Source organism: Ascaphus truei, chromosome 8, assembly GCF_040206685.1.
Source record: "Ascaphus truei isolate aAscTru1 chromosome 8, aAscTru1.hap1, whole genome shotgun sequence".
NCBI lineage: Eukaryota > Metazoa > Chordata > Amphibia > Anura > Ascaphidae > Ascaphus > Ascaphus truei.
Window position 1 is genome coordinate 2692994 of NC_134490.1, and position 19268 is coordinate 2712261.

At 47.1% G+C, this 19268-nt stretch overlaps 1 protein-coding gene across 4 annotated transcripts in view; it reads left to right on the top strand.

Annotated features, from left to right (window-relative positions):
- Positions 1-4311: 4311 nt before the first annotated feature.
- The window catches only part of ADK (adenosine kinase), a 118156-nt gene continuing 103199 nt past the window's right edge, over positions 4312-19268 (top strand). The window contains exons 1-2 of one of the 4 annotated variants that reach the window (XM_075610318.1): positions 4312-4582; positions 4700-5132. In XM_075610318.1, coding sequence (XP_075466433.1) covers positions 5071-5132 — 62 coding nt within the window. In that variant the 5' untranslated portion in view covers positions 4312-4582; positions 4700-5070. Of the gene's footprint in view, positions 5133-19008; positions 19159-19268 lie in introns of those variants that run through there. The other 3 variants (XM_075610319.1, XM_075610322.1, XM_075610320.1) reach the window with 3 other exon arrangements.

Below are 19268 nucleotides of genomic sequence, written 5' to 3' on the forward strand. Positions count from 1 at the left end.
TGCCCATGGAGCAGTCCGTCATTTAGGAAATAAGAAAACAAGAATAGTTTGATGAATGAGACAAGATGAGGATGAGTGAGAACCCAATCAGTACATGTCTGCAAACCAGTTACACCCCATCTGTGCTACTTTACTCTAAAATGATCCAGAATGTACTTTTTACATCATTTACAATACGTTATGTTTCATTAATGTATTAATCAGTTAACACTTGTATAATATGGCACTATATATGATTATTGTATGATGGATTGCTTACTTAATTATTTCTTATACATAGAATAGTGGAGGTTTAATTGGTTTCTTATTAGTCATTGGTTTATGTATGTATGTATGTATTTATTTATAGATATTAACAGTACATAGTATTTCATTTTATTTTTCTTCAAATCTCTAAATTATTTATAAAAAAAATCATAGCTGCATTTTGTTTATAGTATTAATGTATGTGTATTACTACATTAACAAGGTTTTTATGCTGTCTACAATTATTGTTGACCTGTTTGTGTCTTCCTACTGTGAAAGACAGGGCGCTTGTAAGATGGTGATTGTGGTGTTTAATAAGGGGATTTTATTTAAATATTTGTGACAGGGTCTGATTGTCAGAAAGATAGCGGTTAGCTGAGAGGTATAATGTACAGTAGGGCTTCTCGGCGATCCGCCAATATGGCGGTACCAAGAAGAGGGTCGCCATGTCTGTGCATGCGCAGAAGGGGGATGGCCGAGTTTGCGCATGTGCAGAAGGGTAGCAGAAACCGAAAAGAGGCGATTCCACTTTTCTGCGTTTTTCGCTTTGTGGCGGCGCCATGGAACGGAACCCGCCGTATGAGTGGGGCCCTACTGTTGTTCTTGTGTTGCAGCTCAGTTTGCAAACTGTGATAATGTACAGAATTCTGACTTCGAAGAGTGAGTCTTGTATAAAAGGCGAGACACTAATGCAGTGCAGAGATGTCAGATTTGGGTGTTCTGGACCAAAAATGGCATTTTAATGAAAAAGTGATGATTTTGTTCAGTGACATTCCATTGGTCTATGAGACACGGAGACTGACTTCTTGAGTATGAGATCCTGAGTGACACTGTGTTTTTAAAGAGCAATACTCATCACTAATGAGTGATATTGCATTTAAATTAGTGAGTCACACTCCAAACAGAATATTGTTCTCCAGTGAGTGACACTCAGCACAAATGAGTGACACTCAAATGAGTAGCACTTGATGTTGTATTTGTACACCATGCCTTTTTTCCCCTTTTACCAATTATTTTGTTTTAAACAAAATTATTCTTATTTTATTTTATACAGAGGTGATTACTAATAAAATAAATGAATGACATAGTGAGGTGACCGCATGCTACCCCCGCCCAGCTATCCTTGTGCTGTGGACATTGTAACTGCAGGTTGCATGTGTGACTCTGGAAGTTTGGGGAACATCTAAGCAGGCGCTCCTAAAAGCCTACTAAAGTATAAGAAAGGCCCCTCCTCGGTTGCTAGGTGACCCTGCCCGGGGGAAGCGTGAGGCAGCACTGAGGGAAGGGGGATGAGAGAGGGGACAGTGTGAGAGAGGGGAGAGGAGGGGGGAACAGTGTGAGAGAGAGGGGAGAGGAGGGGGGAACAGGGTGAGAGAGAGGGGAGAGGAGGGGGGAACAGGGTGAGAGAGAGGGGAGAGGAGGGGGGAACAGGGTGAGAGAGAGGGGAGAGGAGGGGGGAACAGGGTGAGAGAGGGGAGAGGAGGGGGGAACAGGGTGAGAGAGGGGAGAGGAGGGGGGAACAGGGTGAGAGAGGGGAGAGGAGGGGGGAACAGGGTGAGAGGGGAGAGGAGGGAGGAACAGGGTGAGAGAGAGGGGAGAGGAGGGGGGAACAGGGTGAGAGGGGAGAGGAGGGGGGAACAGGGTGAGAGAGAGGGGAGAGAGGGGAGAGGAGGGGGGAACAGGGTGAGAGAGGGGAGAGGAGGGGGGAACAGGGTGAGAGAGGGGAGAGGAGGGGGGAACAGGGTGAGAGAGAGGGGAGAGGAGGGGGGAACAGGGTGAGAGAGAGGGGAGAGGAGGGGGGAACAGGGTGAGAGGGGAGAGGAGGGGGTGAGAGGGGAGAGGAGGGGGGGAGAGGAGGGGGTGAGAGGGGAGAGGAGGGGGGGAGAGGAGGGGGGGAGAGGAGGAGGGGAGAGGAGGGGGGGAGAGGAGGGGAGAGGAGGGGGGGAGAGGAGGGGAGAGGAGGGGGGGAGAGGAGGGGGGGAGAGGAGGGAGGGAGAGGAGGGGAGAGGAGGGAGGGAGAGGAGGGGGGAACAGGGAGGGAGAGGAGGGGGGAACAGGGAGGGAGAGGAGGGGGGAACAGGGAGGGAGAGGAGGGGGGAACAGGGGGGGAGAGGAGGGGGGAACAGGGGGGGAGAGGAGGGGGGAACAGGGGGGGAGAGGAGGGGGGAACAGGGGGGGAGAGAGGGGAGAGGAGGGGGGGAGAGAGGGGAGAGGAGGGGGGAACAGGGGGGGAGAGAGGGGGAGAGAGGGGAGAGGAGGGGGAACAGGGTGAGAGAGAGGGGAGAGGAGGGGGGAACAGGGTGAGAGAGAGGGGAGAGGAGGGGGGAACAGGGCGAGAGAGAGGGGAGAGGAGGGGGGAACAGGGCGAGAGAGAGGGGAGAGGAGGGGGGAACAGGGCGAGAGAGAGGGGAGAGGAGGGGGGAACAGGGCGAGAGAGAGGGGAGAGGAGGGGGGAACAGGGCGAGAGAGAGGGGAGAGGAGGGGGGAACAGGGCGAGAGAGAGGGGAGAGGAGGGGGGAACAGGGCGAGAGAGAGGGGAGAGGAGGGGGGAACAGGGCGAGAGAGAGGGGAGAGGAGGGGGGAACAGGGCGAGAGAGAGGGGAGAGGAGGGGGGAACAGGGCGAGAGAGAGGGGAGAGGAGGGGGGAACAGGGCGAGAGAGAGGGGAGAGGAGGGGGGAACAGGGGGAGAGAGAGGGGAGAGGAGGGGGGAACAGGGGGAGAGAGAGGGGAGAGGAGGGGGGAACAGGGGGAGAGAGAGGGGAGAGGAGGGGGGAACAGGGTGAGAGAGAGGGGAGAGGAGGGGGGAACAGGGTGAGAGAGAGGGGAGAGGAGGGGGGAACAGGGTGAGAGAGAGGGGAGAGGAGGGGGGAACAGTGTGAGAGAGGGGGGAACAGTGTGGGAGAGATGGGGGGAACAGTGTGAGAGAGAGGGGAGAGGAGGGGGGAACAGTGTGAGAGAGAGGGGAGAGGAGGGGGGAACAGTGTGAGAGAGGGGAGAGGAGGGGGGAACAGTGTGAGAGAGAGGGGAGAGGAGGGGGGAACAGTGAGAGAGAGGGGAGAGATGGGGGGAACAGTGTGAGAGAGAGGGGAGAGGAGGGGGGAACAGTGTGAGAGAGAGGGGAGAGGAAGGGGGAACAGTGTGAGAGAGAGGGGAGAGGAGGGGGGAACAGTGTGAGAGAGGGGAGAGGAGTGGGGAACAGTGTGAGAGAGAGGAAGGGGGAACAGTGTGAGAGAGAGAGGAAGGGGGAACAGTGTGAGAGAGAGGGGAGAGGAGGGGGGAACAGTGTGAGAGAGAGGGGAGAGGAGGGGGGAACAGTGTGAGAGGGGAGAGGAGGGGGGAACAGTGTGAGAGAGAGGGGAGAGGAGGGGGGAACAGTGTGAGAGAGAGGGGAGAGGAGGGGGGAACTGTGAGAGAGAGGGGAGAGGAGGGGGGAACTGTGGGAGAGGAGGGGGGAACAGTGTGAGAGAGGGGAGAGGAGGGGGGAACAGTGTGTGAGAGAGGGGAGAGGAGGGGGGAACAGTGTGTGAGAGAGGGGAGAGGAGGGGGGAACAGTGTGTGAGAGTGGGGGAGGGACAGTGTGAGAGATAGGGGGAGGGACAGTGTGAGAGATAGGGGAGAGGAGGGAGAGTGTGAGATAGATGAGGGGGAGTGACAGTGTGAAAGGGCAGAGGAGGGACAGTGAAAGATAGGGTACAGTGTGTGAGAGAGAGAGAGGGGATAAGGGACAGTGCGTGCGAGTGTGAGAGGACAGTGAGGGGGAGGAGAGAGGGACATTGTCAGGGAGGGGGAGAAGAGAGAGGGACAGTGTGAGGGAAGGGGGAGGAGAGAGAGGGACAATGTGAGGGAGGGGGAGGAGAGAGGGACAGTGTGAGGGAGAGGGGAGGAGAGAGAGGGACAGTGTGAGGGAGGGGGGAGGAGAGAGAGGGACTGTGTGAGGGAGGGGGGAGGAGAGTGAGGGACTGTGTGAGGGAGGGGGGAGGAGAGAGAGGGACTGTGAGGGAGGAGGGAGAGAGTGAGGGAGGGGAAATAGGGGGGAGGAGAGAGAGACAGTGAGGGAGGGGAAAGAGGGAGGAGAGGGCAGACAGCGGGACAGCGAGAGGAGAGGAGAGGGGAGGGGAGAACAGAGTATAGGACACAGGCAGCGTGAGAAGGGGAAGAGAGAGTTAGATATTGTGTGTGAGAGGAGAGAGATAGTGTGTCTGGGAGGAGAGATACATTGTGTGTGTGAGAGAGGAGAGATACATTGTGTGTGTGAGAGGAGAGATACATTGTGTGTGTGTGAGAGAGGAGAGATACATTGTGTGTGTGTGTGTGAGAGATACATTGTGTGTGTGTGTGTGTGTGTGTGAGAGAGGAGAGATACATTGTGTGTGTGTGTGTGTGTGTGTGTGAGAGAGAGAGAGGAGAGATACATTGTGTATGTGAGAGAGATACATTGTGTGTGTGAGTGAGGAGAGATACATTGTGTGTGTGTGTGTGTGTGTGTGTGTGTGTGTGTGTGTGTGTGTGTGTGTGTGTGTAGAGATACATTGTGTATGTGAGAGAGGAGAGATACATTGTGTGTGTGTGAGAGAGGAGAGATACATTGTGTGTGTGTGTGAGGAGAGATACATTGTGTGTGTGTGTGAGGAGAGATACATTGTGTGTGACGGGGATTGTATTAGGATAGATAACAGGGGGAGGAAGGAACAGGGTGATGATAGGATAACTAGAGGGAAAACAGACAGTGAGAGAGACATACAGGGAGGGATAGAGAGGTGAGCAGCCTCCAGTCCAGGGTAATCCCCCCCACATCCCACACCAAGACCCCCGACTCAGCCAGCATGAAGGTGGCAGCAGAGGAACCCCAGCCCAAGAAGCAGAAGCTGGAGGAAAAAGAACTGAGGTAACCCAGCCCCCCATCATCTTACATAGGAGTCAGTGCTGAGAGGGGCCTACAACTCCGTGCCAAAGGGTTACAGTGGCAGCACCTATCACTCCCACTAATAAAATAGCTTGCACTTTATTAGCCTAATATGTCTTCATGTGAATCCATGCATCTTTTATCTGATCTGCTATGTTACAAAAAATAAGTGTGGGGCTCATTTAAGATGGTAGGCTTTGTAATATTTGCTGGGTCCAGTACATGCCAGTTGGTAAGTACTGCCCCCTGCCACCCCCCACCCTCAACTATCTGAAATTATAGCTGCAAATGTTGAAGTTGTTACTTGGGTGAGTGCCTCTACTTTCTGTGGCCTGCATTCTGTCTTGCTAATCAGTATTGCTGTTAAACGGATAACAACTAAGAAATCACCTGCATTCTCCATTCAGAGTTGAATGTTCACTTTACCCAACAAATCACTCCTTGCAGGGTGCCATTAACTCTGCTACTGCCAGAAAGTGGCAGTGAAGGGGTTACGTGTCCAAGCCATTGTATGTCCATCTGTGGTTTGGGGTCTTGCACCCTTATCTGACCCCTATTTTTCCCTTCCCTGGGGGTAAAGGTCAGCATCTCTTTGTCTGCTGAGATGTAAAGAAGTTCTGTATTTCTTCCCAAATAATGGGCATTTAGATATCCCAGCTGCAGGCAATTCTTGCATGCAAAGTAAGGCTCAGAAAGTGACTTCAACACTAGCTTTAAGGATGCGTGTGTGTATGTCTCTAATATCTATATATCTATCAGCCAGTGTTCGACAAACCTATACATTTGCTCGCCCCGGGCGAGTGGATTTAACCCTCGGGCGAGTAAATATTGGCCCAAGCAGCACACGTTTGGTACTAGGTGGCGAGTAGATTTTTTTGTGTGGCGAGTAGATTTTTTGGTGATTTGTCAACCACTGTCTATCACTATCGCAACTGGACTAATACGGCTACTTCTATTTAATTCAATAGATGTTTCTTTTCAGCCCTGACCTGTGTTGGGGTGTTTGTGGCGTGGGATTGAAGGGGTATCTCAGTGGCAGGCACACTGCCTTTGGAAGTGGGTGACCCTGCTCTGTATCCCACTGTCTCGGTCCCCTGTGTGACCTTGGGCTTTACTTACTTTATCTCCGTATTAGATTGTAAGCTGTTTGCTCAGTATACGGCGCTGTGCGCACTGACAGCAGTATGTCAGAAAAGATATTAGGAGTGTTAGAGCACCGTGATTTGCTGCCAGATTGCACTCTGTGACACTGCATAGGGGTGTGATACCCCACATCAGGGATTGGTGAAACCTGGTGTCTGTATGAAGATGAGATTGAATATATGTATGTATCTTTATATAGCGCCATACAGGTATACAGTGCTTCCCAGCAGCGGTAATACACATGACATAATAATACAACACACAGTGGGCATAAGCGCTTCAGACATAAAAGTAACATTATGAAAAGGAGTCCCTGTGCTGAAGAGCTTACTATCTATCCTATCTGTCAATGAGCAGTAGGGCGAAGTACACTTTATGTGTGGGGTTATGATGTTCCCATATAGGTCTCCTTTATGCCTTCCAAAAATAAACCACCTAGTCTCGTGCCTCAAAATAATTTCTTGCAAGATGTCCCTCCTTCCTTCAAGGTCCCTGAGGACTAGATTTGTAACGCTGGCAGCGCTCTGTGGCTGAAGGTTACAGCTCTGCTGTCCGCCCCAGGGCCCGATTTTAGAGCGAGGAGCAGAAGAGAAGTTACTTTCATATCCGGCAACTTGTGAGGCTGCAAATTACCAGCCAAGTATCGTGTGTCATTAAACTCCTGCCCTAGCCCCGGATATTAAGGACTTTCATACAGGTGCTAAAGTATTTATTATTATTTATTTTTTTAAATGTTTTTATTTGAAATTAAACCCAAATGATCAGAGCAAGCAAAAAAGAAACCCCGCAGCCTGATTCAGTGTGCTGATTTTGCACTTTGAGATCCAGGTTGATCTTGACATTTAATTTGTTTTAATTGGTTATATGCAGTTTAGTTAGTACTGTAGATTCTTGGATTGTAAGCTCTTCGGGGCAGGGATTTCCTTTCCCATTGTCTGATTTTTGCTGCACTTATTGTATTTTTTAAATTCCCTGTACTGTATTCTTTGTGAAGCGCTGAGTACACTTCGGGCGCTATATAAATAAAGACATACAATACTGTACTTGGTTATACGTGAAATATATGTAAAGTTTTCAGGAAAAATGTAGCTCAAAGTGCGCTTATAGTGCCGGCGACAGAGACGTTTTGTCAAAACAAATGCATTGCCGCCGTCGCGTGCGCTTATAGTAAGCGCGAAGCGACGGTGCGACAGCTTGGTCGCGATCGCTGGAAGCCATCTCAATTTGATTTTTGCAGCTACCGCAGCCTGATGTCGCCAGCACTATAAGCGCAGCCTAATGCAGCACCATGTTTTGTGTAATATATCAGAAACTAGATGATAAACCTTTGCAGCAAAAAAACATTTTTTTCATTAAAGGGAATGTCTTTATTTATTTTTTATAATGGCAAGAAAAGTTAAGAAAAAATACGCTCAGATCTAACTGAGGTGTTAAAGCAGCAAAACATGGGAAATCATATTTTTTTTTTAAATAAATAGGTTCTATAGTATTCGATAATACTGACTGTATTTTTGTTTTTGTTTGTTTTTATTCAACTCTTAATGCCATTTTTAATGAGTTTTAAAGCATCCTGTGATTTCTATAGCAGGTTTATCCCACCTCCCCAGCAGTGCAAGATCTTTGCAACACTTTCCTGTTTGTAATCATTTGTTGCCAATGTTCCCAGCAGTTTGAGCTGAGAACTGTAACAATAGATAATGTTACCTTAGTAATATCAGGATACATTGTAGCTGCAGGAGTTACTGACTGAAGCAGCCATTATGTTGGGCGCACAATGAGGATTTTGACAGATTTATAACAGGAGCACCAAACGATTGCCAGTTTAGGTAAGAATGTAGAATTATACATTGCCACACGCTTTACATATATAAATAAGTTGGAAAGTAGTAATGCTGCATTAACCTGTACACATTTGTAAGGGTGATTTGTAAACAGCATAACACGATTCATTTAAAATAATGTTTGTTTAAAGAATTATCCATAATATCCCTCAACACCGGCAAGAACAGCACGTCCATGCATTGTGGGAAGTGGAGGTGACCCTTACTTTGCAGCATGGTAACACTGTGACCGGCTGCAGGATCTTGAGGCATTTTGCCTCCATTCTCTTTGAGCCAATCAGCAGTGTGGCCTGAGATAAGGACATAGAAGCTAGCCCGTGCCTATCTTTCTTTGCACTCCTTGTTACATTGTCCTCTAGGGGACAAAGCCAGTACACAAAGCAAAGTCCCTCCATAAAAATACATCCATTCTTGGAAATATATGCAATAACCCTTACCCTCGTGTTGGAATGTTTCCCCTTGTGATTGTTTACACAACAAGCAGAAGCGCTGTATGCTGGGTGATAATGGTGTAAGGCAGGGCTGCAAACCTAAGACATGCAAATGAGCACACAGTAATATTTCCATTTGCTTCATGCTTTACTGTGGAGGGTTTTTGTCACATTTTTTACCCACCATAACTTAACTCTATCTCTCTATATCATCCTTGGTCACTTTTGTTGCATTGAATCATATAAACAATCCAGGAATGTAGTGTATATGATTCAATGTAACAAATGTGACCAAGGATGCTACATTGGGGAAACCAGCCCAAAACTTGAAGGCAGAATGAATATGCACAGACACTCCATAGTCCATCACGAAGAAGGAAGATACTGCTCACCTGTGGGACATCATTTCTCACTGCCAGATCATTCCATAAATGATTTAAAAATCAAAATCCTCAAAGGGATGTTTAAACGCCCCCAAGAACGGAAAACAATTGAACTCAGAATGATAAGACTCTTTGACACCAAAACAAGAGGACTTAATGCGGATATGGGGTTTCTCACACACTATCACAATTATTTGTAATTATCCTGCCTGCCTCTCTGCCAATGTTCTTATCCACACATCCCCCCCACCCCCTGCAGCAGCCCCTTCCCCATCCATGCTGTTCCTTGTCACCGTTTTATTACCCTTCCTACAAACACCACTTTCTCACCCTACCTTATTTATCTACAGTACATCTGGGTTTTTTTTCTTCCTTTCCTACCCTCCTAACCTCTGCTCTAGCCATAGATTGTTCCTTTGTAAATCGGTATCACTGACCTGAGGAAGAGAGGAGAACTCTCGAAAGCTTGTCCTATGATATATATAATTTGTGCGAGCTTTCGAGATACACTGATCTCTTCTTCTGGCGATGTTACATTCAATAAAGCAGCAAGGTTAAACTTAAACACAATGCATATACTATAGGAATGTCATCAGTGACTGAAACCAATACCTCTGTATATATTTATATCCAAATCCAATAAAGAATATAACTTGTGAGCACATTCACATGTCTTAGGCCTTGCTCCCGCTGCCTGCTACAGCGTCCGCTGTGGCGGACGCTGCGCTCACGAGAGCCCTCCCCGCAATGGCGCCGGGCCCGCTGCGAGGGGGGGCCGCAGCGCTCGCGCGAGAGCTTCTCCTGCTCTCAATAGAATTGAGAGCAGGAACTCGCATCGAGTGGCTAGGCACGCCCCCCGGCGGTTCAGCCAATGAGGGCGAACCTGCCGGGTGACGTCATGGCCGCGCCCCCGTCACTCCTCCGCCACGCCCCCCCCGGTCTCTGCTCCTGCAGTGAGCTGCAGACCGGGGAATCGCCGGAACGCGCAGCCAAAAGCGCGGCCGCGCATTACAGCGCCGTGACCGGGGCCTTAGCCTCAGGCTGAGGACCCGCTGCAGTCGGCGGTGCACACGGGCCACCAGCTCCTTACCTGCCCTCTGGTGGTCCCCGCTGCCTCCTCCCTCCGTGGCGGACTACGTGCTGTGACGCGTCAGCTGGCCAGAGCTACAAGCCTCTGGTGATCCGGAGCGGTGACGCGTCACGTGGTACGCAAGGGAACCAATCTGAAGACAGGCATTTTATTTATTTATAAAATGTTTTACCAGAAAGTAATGCAAAGCAGAGCTGTGCTTTGTGTGTGTGATGGCGATGCACCCCCACCTTCCCCCACGTCGTGGTCATGCCTACCCGACCCGTTTTGGCTACTCCCCCCGCGCACCAAAAAAAGATTGCGGTGCAGTGACTTGCGCCGCCGGCAAGCAAGGCGGCCGTGCGGGCGCGTGCAGCGGGGCCTTAAGACAGGTCTGCACCCCTGCCTTTCAACCATTATCACCTAGCATACAGTGCTCCAACTGCAGCAAGGGATTCTGGGAAATGACATGCAAATGAGCACACAATGTGTCACCTTTTGCCTGGAATATCCATACACATGGAGCCCTTTTAAGCTGATGTATCGCCGTTCACACAGCTTTTAAACACAGCATGGGACTAGCAAAGCAAGTACAAACCACTCGCAGACATGTTCCAACCTTGATGGGTATCACCAGTGTGAGGTTGGGTTATACTCGCCTTGAAATCTTTCTAGGCTGGGTAGGTTTACCATATACATTTTAAGTTATGGTGGGTAAAAAAGGAGGTTTTTTGTTGCCTTTTTCACCGACCATAACTTAAAATGTAATGGTCTATCTATAAAAAAAACAACTTGGTTTTAAAATTAGACCACATCTCTAATTGCTTAAAATACTGTCTTCACGTCTGCTTATACTTTGTTCTTAAAAATTAAATTAAAAAATGCATAAATTGGGCCAAGTCCAGTATTGCGGTCACTTCCAATTCTCTCTGCCATAGTTTCACCAAGAGCGGCACATATTGGAAAAATATTATCTTTAGCAACCATTATTTAACCCTCAGTTAAAGAGTTAAAAAAATGTTGGTCCTGTGTCTAATCACTTCTATTCAAGAGACAAAATAGCTTGTGAGTACATGACATTTCCCATCACCTTCAGCACATGTTATCACAATGCAACCCGTGGGCATGTTCTTCTGAAAATGGTGTGTTCTGTCAGAAGTGTGGAGATCTTTCAGTGTTTCATTAACCTACAAGGACAGTGTTACATGATGCAACTTTCAGAGACCTTTGTATCTGAAAGATGGATTAAGATACTCTGTAAAACCCTGCTCCATATCTCTAGACAACACAAGGTAGTCATGTTTGAGTCATTAGTATGTAGTAAAGAAAAAGTTACTGATCAGTAAAGGACAGTACATGTGATTGTACGTGATCGTTTTCATGAATGGTCAGCAAAATCGGGAGGGCCAAGGGAATGAACAAGGTTTTTTTTACCAGACAGGGCACAGTGAGATACAGCCAAGTACGTCCGATGAGGACATGTTTGTCCAAAGTGCCTACATTCGTTTGTAAGCTCCACGCCCTGAAAAAATATACAGTTCTTCACACAGTGTGGGACAAAGTATTTGATTTGGTCTATGCCTGTGTGGGTGCTGAAGTAGTTGTTTATTACTTACGTAAACATACATGGGATTCAGCATAAAGTGAAAGATGGAAACAGAATTTGACGGAAGAAAGGAACCACTGGCCCACCTAGCCTGCTCATTCTAATTGTGTGCTTTGTTGGAACACTTCCAATCCTTTTTTGATCCTTGGCTTCCTTTCATATGTCTATCCCAAGCATTCTTGAATTCCTAACTGTATAAGACTCTACCTTCTCCGGGAGGATATTCCATGAAACCACTACCCGCCGTTTGGTACGTCCTCACATCTCTACGTTGGCAGGCGTCAGAGAATGACTCTTTGTTCTACTTCTTTGTCTGAAATCTGCTTCCCGCCTGCACTTTGTTGAAACCCTTTGATGTATTTGAACGTTTCGATCATACGCTCTTCTCTTCCCCTGATCTGTACGTGTTATGGTCCTTCGGGCTTGTGTGATGTAGAGTCAGACCATCTAGCATTTTAGTAGCACTTCTCGCACAATCTCTGCCCTGCAGGTATGGTCTCCAGAACTGAGCACCGTAGTCCAGGTCCCATCGCATCCGTGATGTTTAAGTGGCGTCGCATCACAATCGCTATCTTTCTGTTGCTAATACCTCTCTCTGTACAACCTGGCATTCTGCTAGGGTTTCAAATTGCTTTGTAACATTTCCTGCCTACTTTTACATCATCTTAAGGGCTCGATTATACCAGATGCCGCTGAGCGGCGGTGCGATCTGGTGACGTCGCCCTCACGCTGCCGCCGAGCAGCATCTTGATTTATACTAGGGAAACTGCAAAGCGAAGACAAGGAGGCGTGGCCATGAGAAGTTCGTCCTGATTGGCTGGAACCGCTCGCGTGACGTGGCGTTGCCGGCCAAGAACAAATCGGAGGATCGAGCCAGGAGACATCCACCCTGCAGTTCCAAGCGGCGCGCACGCCGCAACAGGTGTAAGCGCTGCTATTGTTTTTTTTTTAATGTTGTTCTTCAGTCAATGTACCTCAGCAGCTAAAATGTATCCTTATATTACTAAGGTAACATTATCTATTGTTACAGTTTGCACTGCTTGAGAGGAGGGCTAAATATAAGGATACATTGTAGCTGCTGAGTTACACTGACTGAAGGATTGATTGAAACAGAAAGGCAGCCATTATGTTAGGCACGCAATCAGGATTTTGACCGATTTATAACAGGCGCGCCAAACGATTGCCAGCTTAGTAAAGAATGGAGAATTATACATTGTCACATGCTTTACATATAAACATAAGAAAAATTAATTGGAAAGTAGTATTGCTGCTTTAAATACAACCCCTGCATAAGTAATGTTGTGTAGGAGTATTCTGCCTCCAGCTGCAGTATAAAATAGTTAATCTTCTGGTCTCCTAATCATGGCGTCCCTAGCCAACCAACCCAGCGCTGATGGATTACAGCAGCCATTAGTGAGTCCAACAGTCTCCGTTTAACATCAACTTGCAGAAACACGTTACGGGATGACACTTGGCAGGAGCTGCTGTATACTACATATTCCATAAACAGTAGCACTTGAAACATACTCTTATAATGGGCTCTAAAAAGCTCCTTCGTCATCGTCTTACTTTCCCTACATTGTAGTCTTTTGCTTTTTGGATGTTGCATTTGATGTCATTCTTTTTATGCATTTACCAGACAAATTAATGTGTGCTTTTTTTTTTTAACATGTTGTACTGGAATCTGCTCTGCCACCATATTACATTGATGCGTTTGGTGTGTTTTACACGGCTATCTATTCATAAAAGTGCAGCCCTTTTCCCCCAAATAAAATATTATTATTAATAGAATATATTGAATGTTTTTACCTTGTATGATGGGGTCCTGTAGAGCTGCACTAAGGGTTTATACGTGTAGAATGATGCTGCCTTCCCTTCCATCCATACTCTGTTTTATGCAGAATATCCTCTAAGCCTTTGCAGCTACTGCCTGACATTGAGCACTATTGCTAAGCCTGCTGTCTACAAGCACTCCTAAATCCTTCTCTAAGGATATGACTTTTTGTCCCATTTAGTTTGTATGCAGGATTACTCTTCCAAAAAAACATAACTTTACACGTATCTGTAATCTACCCCATCTGCTGCATACCTGCGCATGCTTTCAGTCTATCCAAGTCCTTCTGTACAGAAATTACATCCGGCTTTGATTTTACTACTTTGCATCATTTAGTGTTGTCAGCAATGATGGCCTTGGTTTTCTCTACCAACCCCACGGTCATTAATAAACCAGTTTAAAAAGCAGTTGCCCCAGTACTGAACCCTGAATTACTCCACTTTAGCCCAATCCGAAAAAGTTCCATTTATGACACCCCTCTGCTGAGTGCCCTTCAACCAGTTTTCAATCCAGGTGCAAATATATTCACCCAGGCCAATTTTTCTTTATTTTGTACACTACCCCCTTGTGTGGCGCCATATCAAAAGCCTTTGCAAAATCTAAGTACACCACACCAGCTGCATTACCCTGGTCTCAATTCCTACTTGCCGCCTCAAAGTAAAGTTAGTTTGGCATATCCGCTCCCATAAATCCATGCCGACTATTACTGATCATTTTGTTATCAAAAGGGTATTCCTACATCTGCGCTGCCCCAAAGGCGGACATCTGAAAGGGTTCCCCAAGAACTGCTCCCCTCTACACAGAACCAGCGTGCCAAGGGTTAACATCTGGGATTTCTTGCTGTTTTATGTTTTGTCAGACCCTCCCCCCAGTGTTTGACTGGACAAAGGAATTTCAAAGCCCAGCCGAGTTCACTCAGAATCCCTTCAGTCTACATCTGCATCTCCCAAAGGTGGACAGCTTTTGGCGACAGCTTTAGGGTGTCACTGTTTGCTGATGTTTGATAATGTTACAGCTGTCCTATTGCTTCTGAAACTCGCCAATCCTCTCATCCCCTGTAACCAATGTCTACTTACCCTGCCTATAGATCGTAAGCTCCCTGAGGCAGGGCCTATTCTACCTCTTCGAACACATTGCAGGCCTATCCTACCTCTTCTAACACACTGCAGGCCTATCCTACCTCTTCTAACACATTGCAGGTCTATCCTACCTCTCCTAACACATTGCAGGTCTATCCTACCTCTTCTAACACATTGCAGGCCTATCCTATCCCTCCTAACACATTGCAGGCCTATCCTACCTCTCCTAACACATTGCAGGCCTATCCAACCTCTTCTAACACATTGCAGGCCTATCCTACCTCTTCTAACACACTGCAGGCCTATCCTACCTCTTCTAACACACTGCAGGCCTATCCTACCTCTCCTAACACATTGCAGGCCTAAACTACTACTTCTAACGCAATTTTAATCCTGTCAATGTTACTTATACCCATAATCATATCTCTGACTGACTGTCCATGAAATGTCTGTAAACTGAATGTATAACCTTTGTTCATTTAATTCAACCATGTATTATAACTCTGGCTTTTATATAATTATTCTATTTAATTGTAGTTGTTCACAAACTGAATGTAAAGTGTTGCAAGGACCCATTAAGTGGAGGCCTACATTTACTTAAAAACTTGTTTCATACCCATCTTTCCTTTTATAATGGAATTGGAATCTGGTTTTACATATATCTGTTGCACTTATCCCCATTGTCATTTATTTACGTTTTTATTGTGATGTTTAAAGCACTGCATACATTGTTGGCGTTACATAAATAAAACCATACATACACCTTGTCTATTTCCCCCGATCCCTACCTCTAAACGAACTGACCAGTAATCAGTTTAATCCATTATTTATTTATAAGATGTTACCAGGCGGTGATACATTGACAGTTACCTCTCGTTTTGCCTCTCCGGCTGTTCTCTGGGGCTCCCCCGTTTTATCTGCGGGACTTCTTGCAGTAGCCAGCATGCACTAAAGGTTACTGCCAGTCTGTGCTATTGTTTTAATGTTCTACTATTTATATTATCTGCTCCTGCCCTCCTCCTCCCATGGATATTAATCTTTACATTTTCTAGTATCTGTATTTAATATGGGTGCCTCGCTGTCTGACTGACTGACCCATAGCTGTCTCCCAGTTCCCATTGATCGTGTCTTTAGCCCATTACTATGCATTTGTCACCCCCTGCCCCGTCTCCTCTCTCTCCCCTTCTGTGTTGGTTAGGAGAGGGATGGGCCTATAGTTGAAGGCAGTAATGTAGGTTTCTGGAAACATTGCTGGTCCCCTCTGGATTTGTAATCTTTATCTATACTTAAGGCTGAGGCCATAGAGGGTTCCAGCCGCGCTCCTCCGCGCTGGGGCTCGCCTGCTCGGTCAGGAGCGATTCCATGGACTGGCAGGCGAGCCAGCGTGCGCGATCGGGAGGCGGGGGGAGGCAGTGACGTTGCTGGGCCAATAGCCTGTGAAGCACTGACGTCACGGCGTCATGACACTGCTTCGCGCTGATTGGAGGTTTTCAGCTGACAGCGTGCTGAGAAAGTTTCGGCTGTCGGCTGAAAATCTCTGCACCTCAGCACGCCTGCGGACGCTCGCAGAAGCCCCCTCTAAAGACCTCCTCATTGAGGATGACGGGGCTCAACGCACAGTGTCTGCACGGCTCAGCGTGGCTTATTTCTCTATGGATCCAGACTTACAGTACGTGAAGTGGTTGGTCATACTCTCTTGTACTTTATATTGCAGCATGTTCCTTTCTAAACATGCAGTTCATTTCCTTTCCTATTCTGTCCATCGCCAAGTTGCCAACAACTCTTGAAATTCCATTGTTACTTGTGTGTTCTTTTAGTTCTTCTCTCATAAGCTTTTCACTGATCTTTTGGCTTAAACATGGCATGAAACAAAAGTTCATCCTGTACCAGCACACTGTAATATTGCTGTGTATTAGGATACATCCAATGCTCAGCCTGTTTCCCATGCCAGTGAAATAGTCGTCATCTCTTTTTGTACAGTAATAATGCAAGCTTACATTTTTCCTATACCATGTTTGCCAAAAAAGGGTATTTTTGAGTTCTGCTCAAGGATGTCTTCTCTCTGCCCCCTTTGTATATAAAGCCCTCTCCCGCCTTAAACCTTTCTCACTGACTGCCCCGCACCTCTGGAATGCCCTCCCCCTCAGTACCCGACTAGCACCCTCTCTATCCACCTTAAGACCCTTGCTTAAAGAAGCATATGAGTAGCACTGTGGATAATACTGGACACATGATACATAAAGCTTGGCCCCCTGCAGATGCACTTACCAGAACTCCCTCCTACTGCCTCTGTACGTTCTCCCTACCTAACAATTAGATTGTAAGCTCTTCAGAGCAGGGACTTTTTCCGAAATATTACATTTGTCTGAAGCACTTATTCCCATGACCTGTTATTTGTATTATTAGTTATTTATAAGATTGTCACGTGTATTACTGCTGTGACGTGCAATGTACATTAATGGCGCTATATAAATAAAGATATACAATACAATGAGGAAAATATTACCGTATATAGAATTTCATATTTGGGTCATTGTAACTGCTGAATCTTGACTGAGCGCCCTCTAGTGGGAATGAGCAAGTAATGATGACAATGGTACCAGCTTTGGGTGTAGAAGGCATCCCAGCTCCATTTGTGATGTGCTCTAGTTGAGTCAGCGATAAATAGGACTCCTGTTGTAATGATCTGTGGGCCTTGTATAGGAAGAGGGCAGCAACATCCAGGCCGTCTATTTTTAGATGTGCTCTTATTGATCGTAAAACTAGTGTTTCTACTTTCAAATGTAAGATTTCCTACTCCAAACACTACATTTCCTGGTCAAGAAATCAAATTTTCTGGTCCATAAAGATGCGTACAAAGCGATAACTAGATTTAACAGCCGTTTTAGGGCAAGAGACACCTCTTTGTGTGATTCCCTGCTATCTATCTGCTGTTCTGCAGTTAATAACCCTGCTGCAGTGTGTGTGTGTGTGTGTGTGTGTGTGTCCTGGGGACCAGCTAACTTAAGCGGAGTGACATGTACGTGCTAGCTCCAGCTCATCATGGTGCTATATGTAGGGGCATAGCCAGGACTGTGGGGCATTTTGATTTGGTGGTGGAGTATGAATTGTGTGCCACGCATAGCGTGATGCGCTGCCAGAGCAAGGTAGGGCCACACACAGCGCTGTGCCGCACAGGCGGCCTGGCATTGCATCAATGCAGTCTGTTTATATTTTGTGTATAGCAGTCAGGTTATACTCCGTGTCAGTGTATACACCGACCCAGAGTATATCACCAGACAGTCCTATACACAGAGTATAATCTGACGGCATTATACACCAATATATAGTATAACCTGTACAAGTGGGGATGAGGGGGACGACAACATGTGTGGCAATCAGGAGCAAGGGGTGAGGGCCGAGGGGGGCAAGGGCTGGGGTACAGTCATGTTGCATTTAGTGTACCCTAAATATGCCCCTTTATCAGATTGTGACTCCTGAAACTGATCCCTATAGGTCTGTCATTGTATGACATTAGGTTCACTACGCACAATAGGTTTCTGGTAAACATGCTAAACCGGATAAAGAGAGTGTGCGCACACACTGTCTGTGTTCTGTAGGGTTATCAGACCATTTATTCTGTATACAGAGTCAGAAAGCTGACAGGGAAGTGTCGATGTGCATTGAGGTGTAATAACAGCTGGATTGTGAGTTGGCTGCACATAACGACTTGCTTCCTGTTTAATTGTGGAGCAATGACCCAAACTGTTAACGTATTGTTTATACTATGACAATTTGCACAGTAGTTTTACTGGCCATGTGAGGCTGTCTTTGTTTCACAGCTCTATGGGTATGGAGGACATGTATTGTAAATATGCCTCCTGTTCAACCCAATCACTTACATACTCATTTTAGGCATTTTATAGACCCAGCTGAACTTCTGTATGTGGTTTTGTGCACCATCTTTCAGGCTATTTGCAGTTGTTCCACTTGATATTGTATTTTTAAAGAAGTATGCATATCCTCAAAATATTTAACATCGTGCCCTATATCCCTGTGTATACTATCCACGTGTAGATGTGTCACGTGAATGTGCTCTGATCACACAGATTTGTATTTCAGTCATTTATTTGAAGCGGAGTAAGTGCGGATTGTGACTGATTCCAGTTATATTGCTTTAGCAAACCGTTATCATGTTACCAGCTGACAGAGCATGTGCTGTCACACACAAGCACCCTGTGTGAAGAAGCAGGCAGTAGAGAAGAGCAGATGTACATGGTATTACCCTGCAGCAGTGCAGTCCTTGTGAGCATCAATGGAAGGATGGGGGCGATGCGTTTTTGGAAGAGGGTCTCCATTGGATCAGCCTACGAGCTCGGGGAGGCACATGCTCCCAAGCGTGGCATGCTGCAGCCTCCGAACGTTGAGTCCCACCCTGGCGCGCTTTATCCAATCACAGCGCGCCGGGGGAGGGGCTTCCGCTTCCTGGGGTAATCTGATACATTCCGGCTTTGCCAGGGGAGCACGCTGCTTCAGAGCACAGACGAGCTGCTGCCAGGGATTGGAAAGCGCCCCCTTGCTTCGCACATCCTCCAAGCCGTCACTAGCACCAGAGCTCTGCCTGCCAACATGCCAGCTTTAAGGTAAACCCTCCCTGCTTGTGCACCCCAAACCTTCCCTGCTACCTGTATGTGCAGCCCAAACCTTCCCTGCTACCTGCATGTGCAGCCCAAACCTTCCCTGCTACCTGTAT